A 19,424-nucleotide genomic window follows, 5' to 3' on the forward strand; every position below is an offset into this window, starting at 1 on the left:
TTTTACCTGATTTTATTTAGTCATTACCATGTAAGTTGAAGTTTAATAATCTTATTAACAGCAGAAGTTATAATTAGTAATAAATCTAGTTTATTAACAATGTCATGATTAAGGGATGACAAGAGATATACTATCAATCATACCATAAAAATCTACAGTCATTTCTTCTCATCTACAGTTAACTCTGACTATCTAAAACGTGGTAGATATAACTGCCTGGTAATTTCCAGGCCTGCATCATGCTCATGTCTATCCAGAAGGAAGAGGTGGAGCATTAAAGAAAAACTCTACAGTACACTCAATCTTCCAGCCTGGATAAAAGAAGGCCCAGTATGACAGAGCATACTGCAGGACTCACTTGCCTCACAGATTAGACTGTACCTAAAGAGTAGCATTGATCTAGTTTTCCTCTATTACAGAAGTGGTATTTTCTGTGTATGGTTTAAGAAAAAAAAAAACAAAACCAAACAAACCACAACATAAAACAAAAATCAAAGAATCAAAAACCCCAACACTGGTTCAAAAAGAAAACTAATACCTTCCAGTCGCAATGCAACCAACTGATCCAAAACTGGCACTTACTTGGTAAAGCAAGAAGGCTAACGTATGTATGTAGCTTCTCAAAGACCACAGTCAACCTTTTCATGTCTCTATGTAGCTCCATATTTCTAGCTGTTAAAGCAGTTGTGCAAAGAGAAGACTCACATTCTTCTTCCAAACTAGGAATATATGAATTATTTTTTTTTAAAAGTGAGCAATTATTTTTAAAAATATGTTCATGAAAGTATCATGGAGCAGATAACTAGTATTGTCTACATCCCCAGTCCAAAGCAACAATAGACTAGGAATTTATTTTAGAAAGGTTAATGTATCAGAGTAACTTAGCAATACATGAAAATTACTGTGTGCATGTGCTATGCCCACTCTTAGGAGCCTCAGTCACAAGCCAGGAACAGTTCACAGTTACAGCAAGGAACTGATTGCATTAGTTAAATTATACATAGTAGAGGAAAAGGAAATCTTTAATCTTTTGCTTCCTAAGGAGCAGGAGAAGATGTATAAAGAAGGCATAAAACAAGCTTTTTCTTCTTCCTCCTTAATCGAAAACCTTAGGTAGTTCTTTGCACTAAGAATTCGCCTCCCTTCACCCACTCTGGAACAAAGATCTTCACTGCAGAACAAACGTGCATCTGGCCAAGTTTTACAACATCGCTATATTTACTGCACGACAAATAGCCTTCAGACTAGCTCAAAAAATTAACAGTTCACTGTATAACACCCAAATAGTATCAGTGTTTTTGAATAACATTAAGAAATATTAAAAATCTGTGCAGCTTTCATTAAAGGCTCATCTATAAGGGAGGAAAAAAAGGCTTTAAAATACATGGTTTTAGCTCTAATGCCCAGCTGAAAAAAAACATGCATAACCTAAAGGCTCAAAACCAGCAGGCAAAGAAAAATCTTCTGACTTGTAAGTCAAGGTGCTTTAAGGGCTGACTAAATATTTGCATTGTAAAGGTTGCCAATGCTGCATGCCTGACACTTAGTGTCCCTTTAATTTGATCTATTAAATTAAAAGTACCTTTTTAACTGATAAGGAAGAATCTTTCTTAAAAAGCACAAGTATGAAGCTAAATGTTCTGAGAAGGCCTTCAATTTCACAGCTGTTTCCTGGAAGGAAAACCAACACGTAAGTATTTTTGCTCTGTATAATTTTCAATACTAGTAGTAAGAAATCTTACCAGGACTGTCACAGTATCTTCTGTAATACTCTCAAACAAGTGAAGCATTCCTTCCTCCAGAGGGCGAACATATGAAGCATTTTCATGAAGATACTGTGAGAACTGAGTACAGAGAGATTTTAAAATGGTGCTTGCTAAAGCTCCTGCAAGCTGTTTCAAGTTAACAACTGCACAGTTCAATTTAACACAGCACCTGTCATCTTAAGTGATACCCAGAACGTTAATAAGATATAACACTCAAGTGATGTACAGGCTCCTCCCCTGCAGAGCACACACACACACACATACCTTGAGGGGAAGTGAGAAATAGCGAAGACTACAATGGAAGCCTAGGCAAAACTCCTATCTAGGGCTTTTCCCACAGCACCTTATCTCCTTTAACTGCCATGCACAGCACACCAAACCCTGCCTTTTGAGTATAAGCATTCTTGCATTCTTTCCTCAACTCCAAACTAAGGCTAGATCCATGCATCCATTAAGCCACTGAAATAAACTAACCTAGCTTTCTCCCAGCTGTTACTCGCCTATCAGTCCTTGTCCTGTGCATCAAGCACAAGCTTTTTTGCAGCCATGCTGCGCAAAATAGCGAAGCACTAAATGGAGTTGAAACTAAGAGCAAGAGAGATACATTTTAATCTGTTTGCAGTCCAGTTTGCAACACAGGCCAAAGCATGCTTATGCCAATGCAAAGGACAGAGCAGTAACTAATGAAAGGGAGAATTCCTACTTTCAACTATGACAGGTTTGGGCACTTATGAAACTTAGGCTTTATAGAACTGCTCGACTTTGCTAAAAAGTGCTAAAGTAAATGCTATGGCTAATTTCTTCTTCAAAAAAAAGTATACCTGAGAATAAAGGTGTTTATTCTTACACACAATCAAAATGTAGCAGCACCATGAGCTTTCAGTTTTGATGCCACAATATTACAAAAAGCTTTTCCCACAGATTGACATAGTCAAAAGTTATTTTGGTTTTCATTTTACCCCAAAGAAAGATACCTTCACCCTTGATTTTTTTATACCACTGCAAGAAGCTGAAGATTGCAGGCAAATAGGGTATGAGAAATTTTAATTATTTTTTTTTATATTATTACAGTACAGTAAATACAGTGTTAACAAGAAGAGAGATGCCAAGCTCTCATTCATGCATGCACAAATCTGGATGGAATTAGGGAAAATTCCTAAGTCTACGGAGGAAGAAATAGCACATGCAGAATGCTCCAGACTTGTGTTGCAAGAGAGAGGACTGGAGTTATCTGGCAGAATGCTGAATACCCAGCAGAACCCAGCAATCCAATACTTAAAGAGAAAAGGAATACTTGAACCTGGAAGGGAATTGTCCACATCTACTTTGAGTGTTTGGAAAATAGCTCGAAAGCACCAGACAAGACCTGGAGTTGGGGAAAAATAAGTCAGTCCAAGTGTGCTAAGCCACTGCCTGACACTTGTCTCATTTCCTCTACTGCACTAAGGGGAAGTTTTTGAACCACTCAGTGGAGGAGCTAAGATCATATAGAGAATGCTTGCCAAGCAAATAGATAAATTTATCAAAAATACAGGAGTAACAGCAGCTTCAGTGAGTGATAAGAGATGCTTCACTGCTGGAAAGTCATGGCAAAAGCATTGAAAGGTAGCATGCACTGAGGCAATTAGGTCATGAATAAACAAATGGGACAGACTACAAGAGACATAATTATGAAAACAAACAAAGCCTGAACTATTGAATCAGAGTCAACCACCAGAAAAGAAGAATCAAATTACAACTCTGATTAAGCTACATGTTTCAGCTGTGTGAAAGAACTTCCCTGCTGAAAAGCAAAGTGTTAACTAGGACATTAAGAAAAAAAAAAAAAAAAATGCATGAGAAGTGATGTCTGAGAAACATTATTTTATTCCCTGAGTGTAAACTGCAGCAGTGTCTGTAGAATCCAGTCACTACACTGGGGCACATAAACAAGGAGACATAGTTCCTGCTGCAAAGAATTTGGAAGATGACAAAACCATGTAGTTTTTCACAAGAAGGGCATGCCATTTTGAGTACGTTTGGTGGCAGCAGCAAGAAAATGTTGTTCTCAAACTAAGATCTATGCTGAATCTCTGTAGAAGTATATTCTTGATTCAAATAGTTGAAACAACTGAGAAGGTAAATAGAGTGGGATTTCTCTAGTGGATAAACACCTTCACAAAGCATATTTTTTGTCTGCAAAGAGATTAAAGGAGGTATTCCCAAGAACAGGAAAGCTTTGTGATAGTTAACACTGCCACTACATGCATAGCAGCCACCTGATGAATGCAAATCATGTCCATCTCAGAGGCTTAAGTAGCTTAAGCCCTACAAACAAAGGCCCATTGCAATTATAGTCTGGATCAGAAAATACTGTCATCCAGCAAGCTAAATGCACATAGGTCCACTTGCACTATGAAGTCCACAACTCTGATGTTAAAACAATTTTATTACAAAAGCATACATATATGCATCCCCACACAAATCCTTGTACACAAAGTTCTTTTCCATGCCTCATGGCACAGAAACAAAAAGTCAAAAGATGCAGCTTAACAGCTCTGAATGATACTCTCAGAGAAGTCTTCCCATGGAGTTGCACAGGAGACAGATCAGGTCTCTCGTAATAATTTCAACATGACTTACAGATTCAAAGCTTCAGAACACTTACAGGAAAGGTCTTTACACAAATAGCCCAAAATCAGATTATAAAGTTGGTTTTTGACAAGGAACAGAGTCCAAGTTCTCTCCTTCATAAGCCCACCTTACATCCAGTTTATTTCACATTACAGCTAAACACTTTAATCATAAGACCTTCTGTCTCAACATCTCCCATGTCCCAGTGCATTAACTAAGACAAGGACCTATTTAGCAGCATAGTATTTGTGTATTTGAAAATAAGTCTACTGAACTTCTGACAAATGCACTTTAATTTAGCACTTAAAAAGCAAAGCCTTGATTTGACTATCATATTGCTTTTGTAGCAGAGGCACGGGGGAAAAGGTTTCTCTGCAGCTACACCTTCACCCACATTCAGAGAATCCATGCAACAGAAAAGACTTCTTATTCAGGAGAGGTTGCCTCTCAGGAACACACTCATAGCATTCCAGTAACAACAGGAACTTTGCATGACTAAGATTATTCACTCATGAAAGTCTACATAATCGAATATACTTGTAGCTGAAATCTGTAAGCTTTACCTTCTGATTTAACGGTGATATAGTGTCTGTTGCAGAATCAATGGGAAAGATCTGTACCTTCTGCTCAGTGTATGTATGGAAGTTCAAAAGAGCTGTTACAAGTTCTTGAACAAAAGCCAGCGCCTGGCCAGCAAGGTCTCTCAATTTCAGCTGTAAAGACAGTTACAAAATGATTGTATTTGACATGTATTTATTTAAATATTAAAAAATGTATCAAAAAAACTGTTGGATACAAGAAAATGCTATCAATTATTTACTTCTTGTTACTAGTTCAGCCTAAAATACATAGCAGCAAAATTTTTGAAGTGTATTCATAAACTACAGTGCCACACAGAAGGGCATGTTTTTCTGTGATGACAAAGTATTTTTTTATTTCATAAAACAGGTGACGCTGATGTACTTCGCAAACTACAGGCCACAAGAACACTTAGAGGTTAGTAACAATTACAGAAATCATCTTTGAAATTAAGATTTGAGAGACCAATAGACTAATTGCTGACAACAGGTCAGTTCTTTCAGTGTGGTGATAGGGAGAAATTTGTAACACCTAGTTGTATGGAAACCTAACTTTAATTAGTAAAAACCAATGAGGTTTTCTCCCAGAATAAAAGGTGTCTGCTTCTCTAACCAGTAACACTCAATTCTTACTCTTCCACCTGGACAGAACTGAGCTGCTGCTCATGACTAAGGCTGTTCTGTGGCTTCAGTGCAGTAGGAAGGTATCCAAGAAATTTATCTAAAATGGAACATTCTGAAAAAGCACAGGCAACAGAGGAGAAAACCACACTCTGTTGTGATTTATGGAGGAACGAATAAGGTTAAAGTGACATTTCAACCAAGAATGAGTTATCCTTCAGTGATGTATCCCTAAAGCTTCAATTTCGTGTTAGTGAATCTTGATTATGGATCATGGATGGTGGTGAGTAATTAATGCAGTCATTATACTCAGTTTGTGTAGGTTAATTAGCTATGCAAGGAAGGAAAACAGACAATATTACTGTTTTGCTGTCCTTTACACACTAGCATTTTGTCTCCACTGGTAAAGCCAGTCATAAAAATCTGTCCTGGAACATTTTCAAGACTGCAGATCTTGAAGCATGAGGCTGGCTGACATAGTGCTAGCAGAAAATAGTTAAGGGAGAATAGAAACATGCAGTTATTCAGATTTTTCTTAGAACCCAGCAACAGGCTGATTTAACGCTACTTCCATCACAAAACTGGACAGCGAGTCACCTGCTCTCACAGCAGACATATTAGGAACAAGGTCTCTTTATAGGCAGTTCTGAAGAAAGGAGAAAGTCGCTATTTGAAATCTTTCTATAGGGGCATCTGAACACATTAACTTGAAGGTTCAAGACGTCCTACAAGCAAAGAGAAAAACCACTGTGTACTCTGGAGCCCATCCTCAGTGGTTGTAATACAGGAAAATTGTGACTGCATCAAGGTGTCTGATTCACTACTGTAAAAAGCCTTAATATATTTAACTATTCACAGAAAGCTAATGCTCATTTCTGAATGCTGAGTAAGCCACATTCCCAAGGAAACTGATGAAATTACAAACAAACAGTTTCTTTTTTAAAAATAATATTTAAATTAATAATGGTAATGTGGCTGCAAGTAAGAGGTGTTTTGGCAAGAAGGATCCTTTAAAATGCAAATGAACCATGCAGAGTTCTCAAAGATATATGATTTATTCCTTAAAAGGATTATGACTAGTGACACGCAATATTAACTATTACAGTATTCTAGCACAGACACCAATGTATAATCTCCAAATGCAAACATTCTTTGGGGCTCAAGTGATGCAACTGAAGAAGCTCAGTTTGAGAGAAAAAAAATTTAAGATATCAGAACTACCTTTTTTCAACAAAAAGCTTAAGACCTCTAAACTAGTGTAGTTTTAACCAACTTTAGAAGTGAAATGTTCAAGTTCTAACTTATTGCTAGTTCCCACAGTGAAAGAATATTTAGTATAATTTTACAAGAGACAAATATTAACCCTTTTTGCCATTCTTTTTACAAAGGCCTGCTTGAGTTATCACCTACAGTGATCATCAGCCAGTAGTCAATGGATTAGCTCTGGCGAAGTGAGGCGAGTAGACAACTGCAACATAAGAACAGTATAGACTACCTTTTGAAAAGTGCAGAGGCTCTGTGGACAGAAATTCCCTTGGAATATCATGACAGTAGTGAGACAGGATATCTTCTGCCATTTTGAGTCACAAAAAGTTATTATTCTTACTCAGTATCTGTGTAGAAAGTTGCACCTTTACATACAAAGCCACAAAAAGTACTTACCTGATATCTTCTGTTGTGTAACGGTACATTCAGAGCATTGTATCGACTAGATCCTACAGGACAAAAAATTGAGATACATGCAGTTATTAAATCGTGGTGTTTTTTAACAGACACTTATTAGCAAATAGTGATTTTAAAAAAATATATTAAAATTTCATTGTAGTAATATTGCATCTTAAGTAATATTAACTAAAGAGATATAAACAATTGGCTTCAATAAAGTAGGCCTAAACATCCTCACTTAAGAACTGTTACTGTGACTAGGTGGAGAGAAAGCACTTCCATACTTGCCTTGGATTGTAAATCAAATTTAACCATCTGAACACCCTGAATTTGATAGCTAAGAGAAGAATCCTCTTGCCCAAGGAACATTATTCATCACTAACAAGAATGAAAATATTTTTTAAAAACCCCTTAAAGAATTCAAGATTATCTTCAAATTTCAATTACATTCTAGGGACTGTCAAATAAGTTGAATGTGGTTTTTTTAAGCATTTGCACATTTTAAAAAGCTCGTGTATGTACTTGATCTGTTGATAATTTAGAATAAGATGTACTCTCCACATATTTCAGCATTCTGTTCCAGTTACAGAGCAACTAAAGTGATCACTCAATTACAAGCAGGCACAATTTCTAAAAAGGTAGAGGGATATTTGTACTTAGAGAACAGGTTACAAAGCCTTACAGATTTAGAAGATATCACATCCATCCTCAATTAAATTGAATAACAGATTTAGATTAAAATTTGCACAGAAAGGAAATTTACAGCCTCTTACTCCTTTTGTATCATTCACATTTGGTAATTAACACATGGGAAGTGGTAGTTATAGTCAGAACAAAAAAACTGTCCAAAATTACTGAACCTTACTTGTAAGTAAATGCTTCAGAAAACTTTATCTTTCTACTCTCAAAATCATGCTCAGCAGTCAACAAACCATTTGATTGTTACTGAAACCAGCTGCTAGTTACTCTTAAAATGAACTACAGAACCTATAGCAAGAGAGTTGCAGATAAATATTTCCTGACTTTCTCTCATTCTTCTATCACTAAAAAGATCTGTCCACTATTTGTAGTGTTTTCTTCACAACCAAAACCATTATTCTATGGCAGGTAAATGAGAAGATAAGCAAATTATTTGCATCAAAGTTCTCACTACAATGATAACCACCTGTAAAAAAAAAAATCAGCTAAAGAAGCCATGAAGTAGGAACAGGCAGCAGATGCCAGGCAAAGTGATCTTTGTGAGAGGAAAGAAGTGAAAAGGGTACCAACAACTAAGCATAGCATGCTGTATGAGACTCAACATTTCCTAAAGAGAAGATGATCTGGTGTTTCTAAGCCAAGACTCATTTGATTGTCAACCCAGGGGAGAACTTGAGAGGCTCACCCCTGCAGCACCCCACCAGATCAGCTTTTAGAGAACCTAAGGCTATTAAAAACATTATCATAAACTTTTTAAGTGAATGAAAAATACAAAAGCTACCAATAAAAGCTACCAGAAATTCAACAGCCTGTTTTCACTTCTCTGCTCCTTCTCCATTACTTTCAGCTTTTTTGCTACTCCAGGTCCTCCTTGTCTCACTGTCAGAAGAGCACAGACTGCTGCCTACCCAAGTACAACCTTGCATTCAAGCTATGTACAATAGCACCCAGTACACAACACTGATCTGGCACATACTAACCAGTCCTTGTACCAAAGCAATGCAAAGGCTGAGCACTCCTAACTTCATGGTATCCCCTGCACTTCAGTTTAGTTGGAAAACTTCTAGTAGCAGTTGGAAAGGAGGAGAAAAAAAAAAAAAAAAAATTTGCTTGAGGTAAGAGTCCCCAGATTCAAAGGGTTTTTTCCTCCCTGAGAAGATCAACAAGTCTGAGACAAGCCACAGATAAGAACTAGCCTGGGTGTTCTCTGATCAGACGTAAAACACACTGACAGATTTCCCATTAAAACTAAGTGTAGACCATTATTCATGCAATGCCTCATTAAGTCAACATCTCTGCAGCCGCTAGTTTATCCTCATCTTACTTGACTAACTCTTAAATACACCCTGCCAAAAATAATACTCTGAGATGAGTAACTAAAGAAATCTCTGTGGAGAAACCAGTAAACGGACAGCGTTCCTTCATCTTTTACAATATTCTGTCAACACTAAGCAAAACAAGTGGCAAATTACTCAAAAGCCTTCAAAAGTTTAAATTTTCATTAGAGATACGTACAAATATAAAACTTTATATTTTAAGATCACTAAACAAGATTATGACAAGTATTATGAATACTTATTACAATTACCTCCAAGTGCTTGTTCAGATGTCCAACATTTCTTACAGCTAATACGTTTTAATTCATAAAGAGTTCTATCTCCAGATGGATACCCAAAATTAAACAAGAAACCCAGGCCAAGGCAATACGTACTTGTGTCATTAAAAGGTACTTTTTCATTGATTATGCATAGAGATTCTTCCAGTCTACTGCCCAAAGCGGCCTGAAGATTCTTTAACTGTTGCTGGCTAAATAACAAAAAGACAAACAAAAAACCACACACATTGTAAACCTTTTACATTTAATCTGTATCACCAACACCATAGCTCACCATAAGCATCCCTTGAGTGTAGAGGAATCTGTCTCTAGAAGTTAGACAGACATAAGACAGTACAAAACATTTTTGCTCCTTTATGTCATATTTAATATATGAACTTTATTTTAACCCCTAACAAATGCAGCAAAAGATGCAATAAATTGTTGTAAATCTTAAGTTCCATTCTTGAGAAGATTAACTTACTTCAGAGTTAGTCTTTAATTATTTTCCAATTCCGCAATTATTGTATAAGCTACACAAAGGTATTCTTTTCTACTGGAATTTGAATGGGAATGCAAAAGGGTCTTTAAATTAGTTACCATGTATCCAATGCAATATTCCAATTTGGAAGTAGTGCGTTGTTGTTAATTCAGTTAACTACGTCACATCACTATTAGAAATACCTCACAAGCTTTTCAAAGCCCCATATTTAAACACTGCTATGATATGGCCCATTCCCACAAGACTTGGCAATTATGTTTCTGATACATTCTCAAGTGATTTTTCTCTAGATCTGCTTCACTTGCATTTGATTGTGTATACAGATGTGAACTAAGTATTAAGATTATTAGCATAGATTCTTGAGATGAACAGTAACATATTCCAGCTCTATATACATGTCAACAAAGATTACTACATATTGATTCAGACCAAATTCCACACCTTACCCAACTTAGGCCCTCAAATTCTTCACTGTTTTGCTTCCTGTTTGACATCTAGAACTCCTGCACATATACTGGAGGGTGGGGGGAAGGTGTCAAAGTTACAGTTTTTTCCTTTTATACAAGAACACTTGATACATGGAAATTTATCAGGACTAACAAGGAAAAATAATCCAAAGTAGATAAGCAAGATATGAAGAAACTGGCCAGTAAGCAGCTCATGCACATTAACAAACATTTTTCTTGAAGAGCAGCTTCAAAATTGCATAGAAACTGTACAAAATGAACTGCAGTAGCGTTGGGCATGATGGAAAATAAACTCAAAGACAAACTGCAAAAGTACAGATGTTCCTTTTTTCTACTATAAAGGAATAGCAATCAAGTAGTTTTGGTATGTTTTGTTTTACATTCTGCCCTTTAATTTTCAAGGCATGCAGGCTGTCAAGTTTCATATCCCCTGGCTGTCCTGAATAATGCATGGTTGTCAAGGCAAATGGTTCCAGTCGTCTGAAAAAGTGGGGAAAACAGAAGAGTGGTACTCTCAAAGACATCTTCTATCATGTCTTCATTAGACATCGATTTCAGTGTTTAAAATAAAGAAGTGTCAGGCTTTATAATTTTTAAAAAGCCTTACTTCTTAAATGGTAGGGACAGTTTCTTACAATGACATTAATTACCCAGTCATCACAGAACATGACAGACAAGCTCTGAACTGAGTAGTAGACTACACTTGTTTTCAAACACCACAAAAAAGCAAACAGCAGCAAAACACAGCTTTCATCCTCTTTCGCAAGTCATTCTTAGTGAAACCTTGACCTGTATAAGAGGAGAATTATGGGATTTCAAGTATCTTTGCATCTATCAAAATAATTTAAATACATACTTCAAGGTTACCATTTGCAAGTAGGAACTCTTCATCTGATTATTCACTGTCCGTTTCATCCATTACATTAGAGATCTATACTACACATGTATCTTTTAAAAATGCACCTTAATAATGAACTTCAGAGAAGTGTACCCTAACTTGACTTGTCCCACAGTCCTCAACGTCTCATTTTCTGTAACTTGTCTTCAAGATAATTAAAGTATTCCAAAACTAACAACTCTTCCACAAAAACTTTCAAATGTTCTAGCTGAGCATGCTATACTTGAAGCAAAAGCAATTGTTCAAAAAGCTTTTGGGGTAGAGGGACATTTTTGAAACTCTCTTCAGTCAGTCGTCTCAGTATATCCTACTCAAGCTCTGTTTTTAGAAGTAGTTTGTAAAAACCTCACATATCTTTGTTTCACACAGGTTCAGTAGTTTCTTTACTTTTTATAACATTCCATTACATATAAATTTTTCAAGCTTTCATCAACTTCACAGCTACTTAGAACAGCTTGGTGACAAAACTGCTCTAGTGAAAGCTGAATCTGTGGAATCAACTGTCTAGTTACATACTCAGCAGAAGGAAGAGGGGGCTGACCTGTACAGTCTTCATGTTAATGTGCTGTTGCCCAGTATTTTGAGTTTTATCAAGTTTTTTTTCCTCTTTTTTTTTTTTCTTTTTAAGGTATTATTCTCTAAAAATAATACAGTTAGTCTTTTACAGCAGTTATTTCTTTAAATCAATTTTTCATTATATGAAACAAAAACACTTACCATTCTTCGGTTCGAAGCCTACAGTCCTTAGCTTCTCTTTCTAGTGTCTGAGACTTGATCTTTATGTAAGAAGATAATCTCACAATGTAAGTACTGACACAGCAAGACATTTCATTTCAAAATTTTTCAAGCTTGCAAGTAAGAGAAAAAACTCCTTACTTCTAATTTGGCTTTATCATTCTGCAGCTTTTCTATGGTATCCGTGTATTTCCTTGTTAAACTGTCCACCACAGCTTGATGCTGGGCAGCATCAGTTTCCAAAACCTCAAGTCTAGTTCTCAGCTCTGCTTCTAAACGTTTGTGCTGCTCATCTGCTTCAAAGAACTAAAAGAAGAAAAGCAGAGCTCATATGAAAGCTTAATTTTACTATGGAATATAGTCCTATGAGTTATACCAAATTAATTAGCCAGACACAGAGAAAAGATTCAGGAACAAAGTACTTTGTGTTTATTAAAGTTTCGTAGCACCAAGCGTTCCTTAAAAATATATTGCCGATTAATAGCAGACACCTGAAAAATTAAACTTGAGAAAAACCTTATGGCTCAAGTTTTCTAAACCAAAGTGAAATGCATTCCATTTCAGTAAAGTAATTCCTGACTTAATCACGGCAACTTGTACAAAAAAAATTTAAGCTTTAAGGCAATTCTGAAACAATTAGTGTGGAAATAATTAGGGTGGAAAAGAGTTTCCACTCAATAATATATATATGTTTATTTTCAGTAGAGTAGCCAAGTATCAGAAAAAGTTAAAAATCTAAATGAGAAAACACACGTATTATGCAAGTTATTCCATATACTGTCTTAACAATCTGAAGTCAAAATACCATCTCAGTTGCCCAGTGAACATCTTTATAAACAAGCTATCTGATCTAATCTACTGTTCTGCGTACAAATAAGCTTCTAAACTCACTAGATTTCAGATGGCATTTTATTTTCTCTTTGTTCATGTGATCAGTTTTCTGAACTAAAAAGAAAGGCTTAAGAAGTTTCACTCACAAGTATATGTAGTCGTTCGTTCTCTTCTATCTTCTTCTGAAGATCTTCATTGAAGACACTTTTCTGCTCTTGACTCAACTGAGATGAGGATTCTGCGCTTTTCTAAAAGAAAGAAAATGCACTCGTTATCTCCAAGCCTTCGGGGGGGGAGCGGGGGGGGTATCCCAAAGCCCATCCCCAAGTATCTGAAAACACCTCCCATCATTATTTCCCAGCAGAGGCACACAAGCCTCTTACTTACACTGACTTATCAAGAGGTATGCATATTGCACACAGCTTGAGCCTAAAAGCAGCACTTTTTCCTTCACACTGTTGTTACTGTGGCGTGGTAGAATGCTAACTCGATAAGGACTCAGGAAAGCCTCTACTCGGGCGTCACATTCACACACACATGAAATTGCTTGTATGGGCAGGTGCCCCTTTGACACCATTTGAATCTTGCATGATTCCAAGCAGTCAGTAATACGAAACCCTATGCATTTGTTTAGCTGTGTGTAAGGCACATCCGCCCCCACCAAGCGTCCAAGTGTAAGCTGGTCTGGTCTCAGCAGGCACCAGGAATAATCACTGATAGTGCACTATCCCATGGCAGGCTGTAGCACAAGGTGGCACTGGAAAACACAGGGTCTTCACTGTCTGCTCCCCTGAGAATAGAGACATCTCTCTGCCAACTGTTTCCTCAGTTTTCACCCATTTCATCCAAAAGACTCAGAGACCACCAGTGAAACCCACACTACTTCTCTGCTCTGCCATACTGCTGAACAAAGGTAGTACCATCATCAACAAAAGGGAGACATCTAAACTTAACACCAAACTTCAAGTGCTTGGGACAGCTAAGTATTTGATGTCAGCCTAAGAACTACAACACCTGAGATACGAGCATAAGTGCTCCTTCTTCTAGAAGAACTGCAGTCTGACACAGATAACCCAAACAGGTTTAGATGTTATTTACATGGTCTCCCAATTGTGAGTCTCTGAAGTAAGGATGACATGAAATTTAGTGGGAGTGTGTTCAGTAAAATGTACGTACTCAGTGAGGCCCTACAGGTAAAACTAAAGTGACAATACAAACACTTCTTAAAAAAAAAAATTTAAAAAAAAAAAAACAAACTAAAAAAAAACAGAACTGTGCATTCTGACAGCTGAACAAGCAGGAAAGTCAGTGGCAATAGTTTGCAAAGCTACTCAAGCCAGGCTGAGGTCCTTCAAAATTTAGAAACATGTCTAGTGAAGTGAGAAATTACATAATATGAAATAAAAGAACATGAATAATGTAAATCAGAGTTACTATGCTTGTCAAGGAACTAGATAGCAAAAAAGCACCCAAGAGTTTAGGAAAAAAGTAAGGAAGATGATCGTATTACTAATCAGTTGAATGATTTCTTTAGTGTCAGTCTTGATAGCTACAGCATTTCGGGAGCTAACCAAAATAAGATGACAGTAATTAAGAGGTGTTTCCTCATAAGAGGAAAGTAGCAAAGGATGCTTGAGAATTATTAAAGTCCAGGCACATCACCTCTGGAATACTGATGTTACCTACAGAAGACATGGCTGATCTTAGACAAAACATGGTATAACCAGGTTTAATCAGCACGCATTTTGGCAAAGAAAGATAACAGTACTGAAGTTATTCTGACATTTTGAAATAACATAAGGAATACTAGCTTAAAAATTTAGATTTCAAAGCATTTGACAAGAGCTCAGCAAGAGCTGACTAGAAAAGTTACAATCACAGAGCTAATCATCGAAATCAGAATTGCAAAGTAAGGAGGTGGGGATAGCAAATGAGGGGTGATCAGTTTTCTTCATAGCAGTAGATTAACCACAGAACTCCAAGAGCTTTCCCAGCTGTCTGAACAGTTAATAAATATCTGTAAAGGGAGACAACAATTCAGCATCAGTTAGCCGACGCGCTAGAAAGAAAAGTAGAGAACTACTTAGCATATATTATACACATCAATAGTTATTTTGTGGGTATTTTACTAACATCCGTTAATAACAGAAGTTCTGACAAAAACATTCAGCTCAATCCTTGACACAGAGCAACTACTGCTAGAAATCCAGATAAAACATTAACAGGTGAGGAGCAGATATCTGCTAAACAAGTTTTTTTGCCTTTAGCACACACCTTGTTCTTCTTGCCTCTAGTTTCACTTAATGCAAGTTCATCCTGCAGTAACTCCACTCGCTTGGCAAGCTGCTGATTCCGAAAAGTCAGGCTGTCCATTTCTTGTTGCAGTTTTCTCAGTGATTGATCCTTCATCTTCAGTTGCTCCTGAATGACCAAAAAGTTCATACATGCTTTTAATAAAATGTATCACATAAAAAAGAATACATTAAAAAATTGCTTTCTTTACGATTTGAACACTGAAAAGGTAAAAAGTATTGCTTTTAAACCAAAAGAACAGACTCCACTTCCTTGAGTTGCCCACAGATCACACTCAGGTAGGTATTTCATTCTGTAAGTTAGTCATCAAGAGGCAACCCTCCACTTTTACAAAGTCAGCACCTACAGAGAGCAACAAAGACTAGCTGCAGAACAGAAATTTTTATTAATTAAGTTCTCTTTTTATTATTTTAATCACAATACTTTGAGTAAAAAGTATTCCCATTCACTCATTTTGTCACAGCTTAATACATCTGATGCAAGTAGTTTTTAGAAATTACCTTCAGAGAAGCAGAGTTTGCTTGTTCATCTACAACACCTTTTTTCAGTACTTGGTTCTGAGCTCGAAGCTGGAAAATAAGAGATGCCAAATAACTATGCAAGACAAAGGAATTAAAAAAAAAAAAGCCATTCATTAGAATGCACATAAAGCATCATATTCTCTCGCGAGAGCACCAGATGTGCATGCTTTTTAAAGTATTCTGTTCAGGTAGGTAGCAGTGGTATCAGGTTGGAAAAAAAAAAAAAAAAAAAGGATCCAATTCATATACTGAATTGCCAAGAAATAAGGAGTTACTTTACCATTTGAATATTTTGGTCAAATAGAACATAGTTCTTATTCAATAAATATCTTGGAAGATAAGTTACTTAAATATAGTTAAGGTTTGAAGAACAGTGAACAACAGAAGTTGCAACTTCTTCCTTGACTAATCAAGTTCTCACTCATATTCAGTACTATTTCTGTCCCTGCCCTCTTCTCCCCAAAACTGTTTGTGACTGGTTCTGGAACATAAGAAGGGCTCACAATAAAGTAAAAATCTGTATCAATTCAAGAAGAACTTAACTATACTCTAATGCAAAAATACTTATTACTGGTAGCAGCAGATGATCCAGAGAGAACAGCTCGACAAACACTTCCGGAAAACGCATAAAAAGCATAGATTAAAAAGCCCTCTAGGACTTACTTATATAGTTACAAATCTGAGCCAAAATCATTGTAGTGAAATGTGATACTCAAGAAATCTATGTCCCAGTCACTTCACAGAGTACCTCTACCCTGCAGCAATGAGGATACCGACAGATCCATCTTCCCATTCCTCGCTAACTGCTTGAATCCTGGTTTCTTCAATGGCAGTTTGTATTCTTTTGACATGTTTGAGTCCAGCTGTTGCAGATACAAATTAAAAAGGTTTGTATAGTGTTTGGGAATACCTCTGGCAGATGCATAAAAGACAAGACTCAATGTAAAACAGTAATGGATAATCTTTTCAGTCTGATGACTGACTATTTCAAAAGGTCAAAAAGTCAGGTGAGATTGCTAAGCACAGGCTTTTGCCCTGCAGTATTCCCACTGTGCTGCTCAGGCATCACAAAGGCAAGAGAAGAAACTTGCAGGAGCTTCACAGAAAGACTTCCAAGCACAGGGTGTCCCTAGCAAGAAAAAGCAGTGTAGCAGTTTTCTACACCTTTTTTTTCTACCACAGCTACTAACGCGGGAACACATCAGGTGCAGTGATAAATGCAGAATGAACTACCTCGGTTGTGCTGCACTGAGACACCCAAGCTGAAGTGTGATTCACCAAAAGCTGTCACAAGGTGAAAGAGCCTTTTGGCTACTGCTTCCATCAGGGTTGTGTGAGAAAGCCAGAAGCTGCAACTCAAGGGGAAGAAGAAACTCTGAAAACACACGTCCTTCTTCTGGACTGCTCTGTGAACTGAGAGGGAAAGCAATCCTTTGGCACGTACTTCCCTTTGCACTCCTTGAGTCTGTCAAGCTCTCGACTACCTCTCTCCTTGTCTTCCACAAGATGATTAAGTGAACAGGCAAATAGCTTCCCAGGGCTACTGTCCATTCCCACCTGCACACAATAAACAGCCAGTTGACCAGCTGATCATTTGCACAAAAAGGAGAGTTATCAAGAAAGGGGATTCCACAATGCCCTGGAGCTGTTGCACAAGAAGTGGGATAAGACCAAAAAAACAGTTCCCACAAAGAACCAATGAAACATCACAGGCTGAAAGTTACAAGATAAAGTTCAAAGAAAGCATTTGGACACCATGATACCAAAAGAAAGAGGATCCAGCAGCTGGAACTTTCAGAAGCTACAGTCAAGAAGTCTACATTTCAAAGTTCCATTCAGGAATCAAGCAGCAAAGTCCCTCAATTACCTCATCCTGAGCCATTTTTAAGGCTCCATTAAGGCTCTCGAAGGTACAGCAGAGCCATTGTAGAAAGCAACAAGAAATATGAACTCTGTGACCTACAAAACCCCAAAGTTAATTCAGTTTTCTTAAAATGATCTTGTGGAAGCATTAAATACAGATATATCTGAACAACTTAAGATTCTGTACAGGTTTTTTAATACCAGATCCAAGAAGAATTTAAAGGCATATTGTTCTGTAATCTAGGGAAAGATGTCAAATACAGTCGAGTGCCTTGTGCCAAACACTGACACTGAGCTACACAAAAACAAAGTGCTGGGTTTCTTTCCAAGGCCTTTGAAGAACTATGCCATTCAAGACCAAAGGTCTCCTCTTCCTTTTAGCAAAGAAACAAGAATGAAGACTTTTGTATTAAGCAAGGCTCCACCATTTAAGAAATTATCTCAAGCACCTTGGAAAGGAAAAGCATGCTTCACTATGGGCCAGAAGTCTTTGCAAATACTCCCTTAAGCAGCATCAGAAACAGGAAGCAAAGTCACATAAGAGCAGCTGCAAAAGAACAGGAACAGACATGAAGCAAGCGTGGAAACAAGTGTCCTCACTTCCAAGACTGCAACACCACTGCAAGCACTACTAACACCACTGAACTCCCACATACACCAGCAAAGTCAAGAGTCTACAGGGAAGGTGCAAGACCAAAAGCTCAACAAGTGTTCACACCCAAAAAGACACCTAAGCCTCATGCCTGACTGGAAGGTGGAGAAGCAAGGGAAAGCACTACAAGTTTTATTTCCCTGGCATAGCAGAACCCGTTATTTGCTCTACTGGATGCTTTGCAGACAAGGCCACTTTGCCCCTCACGCCGGCGTGCCCGGCCAGCACTCGCCAACACCGTGTTCCCTGGGCACCTGCAGGCTCGCACCACCCCTGCCTGCCTGAGTTCGCCTTCGCCTCGTCCTCAAGAGGAGACAATCTCTGGGCCCCAAGCGTTCCACGCTGACACGGAAATCGGCTTTTCAGTCCTGACCAGCCGCCCGCTCCGGCTGGGGCACGGCGCCGAAGGCAGCCAAGCCGGGCCGGAGAGCTCAGGGCCCGGCCGCCCCACGGCGGCACCCAGGTGGGGCAGTCGGTTCCCCCGGGCAGGGCAGGGCAGAAGGCACGGGCAGCCCCGCGGGCCGAGCGGGGAAGGCCCCCTCCCCTCAGCGCGGCGGCCCCTCCGGCGCGCACCAGCCGGCAGCCCGCGCGCAGGGAGCGGCTGGAGGGGGGCGGCACCGGCAGGGAGGCGGCGGCGGCCACCGCTCGCGGAGCGCCGGGGACGGGCTCTGGCGCCTGGTACCTTGGAGTACTCCTGAGCCAGCTTCTGGTACTTCCCTTGCAGCTCCGCGGCGGCCGCCATCCCGCCCCCCCACCGCCGCCGGCCTGGCTCAGCCCGGCTCGGTGCTAACACACGCCCGCGAAGGAAAGACGCACTTCCGGGTTCAGGCGGTGACAGTGCTATGCCGTCACCATGCCGCCCCGCACATCGAAGGGGGAGCAGGCGGAGCTTAAGTCGCCGGCGCCACCATCTTGACGCAACTTCCAAGATGGCGGCGGGGGGGCGGGGGGGGAGGCGGCGCGGGACACGTGACACCGGTGAGGCGCTCACAGCTGCCTCTGTTGCCATAGTAACAGCCGCCGGGGCCTGTGGGCCTCGAGGCTACGGGGCCCCACCCCGCCCAAAAAGCATCGGCCGCGCGCGGGAGCAGCGTCCGCCCGGACGC

General features: G+C 38.9%; 1 protein-coding gene across 9 annotated transcripts in view; it reads right to left on the bottom strand.

Moving 5' to 3' along the window:
* PPP1R21 (protein phosphatase 1 regulatory subunit 21) overlaps window positions 1-19,113 on the bottom strand; it is a 34,226-nt gene extending 15,113 nt beyond the window's left edge. For 4 of the 9 annotated variants that reach the window (XM_086743727.1, XM_086743722.1, XM_086743719.1 and 1 more), the window contains exons 1-12: window positions 19,001-19,113; window positions 15,783-15,851; window positions 15,244-15,390; window positions 13,116-13,217; window positions 12,280-12,444; window positions 12,121-12,179; window positions 9,654-9,748; window positions 7,241-7,293; window positions 4,943-5,092; window positions 1,743-1,844; window positions 1,583-1,671; window positions 583-719 (exon numbers count right to left, since the gene is read on the bottom strand). In XM_086743727.1, coding sequence (XP_086599853.1) covers window positions 583-719; window positions 1,583-1,671; window positions 1,743-1,844; window positions 4,943-5,092; window positions 7,241-7,293; window positions 9,654-9,748; window positions 12,121-12,179; window positions 12,280-12,444; window positions 13,116-13,217; window positions 15,244-15,390; window positions 15,783-15,851; window positions 19,001-19,060 — 1,228 coding nt within the window. In that variant the 5' untranslated portion in view covers window positions 19,061-19,113. Of the gene's footprint in view, window positions 1-582; window positions 720-1,582; window positions 1,672-1,742; window positions 1,845-4,942; window positions 5,093-7,240; window positions 7,294-9,653; window positions 9,749-12,120; window positions 12,180-12,279; window positions 12,445-13,115; window positions 13,218-15,243; window positions 15,391-15,782; window positions 15,852-16,083; window positions 16,265-16,466; window positions 16,667-17,036; window positions 17,223-19,000 lie in introns of those variants that run through there. The other 5 variants (XM_086743720.1, XM_086743721.1, XM_086743724.1 and 2 more) reach the window with 5 other exon arrangements.
* Window positions 19,114-19,424: the final 311 nt, after the last annotated feature.

The sequence above is a fragment of the Chlamydotis macqueenii genome, chromosome 3 (assembly GCF_036417535.1).
Source record: "Chlamydotis macqueenii isolate bChlMac1 chromosome 3, bChlMac1.mat, whole genome shotgun sequence".
Classification (NCBI taxonomy): Eukaryota; Metazoa; Chordata; class Aves; order Otidiformes; family Otididae; genus Chlamydotis; species Chlamydotis macqueenii.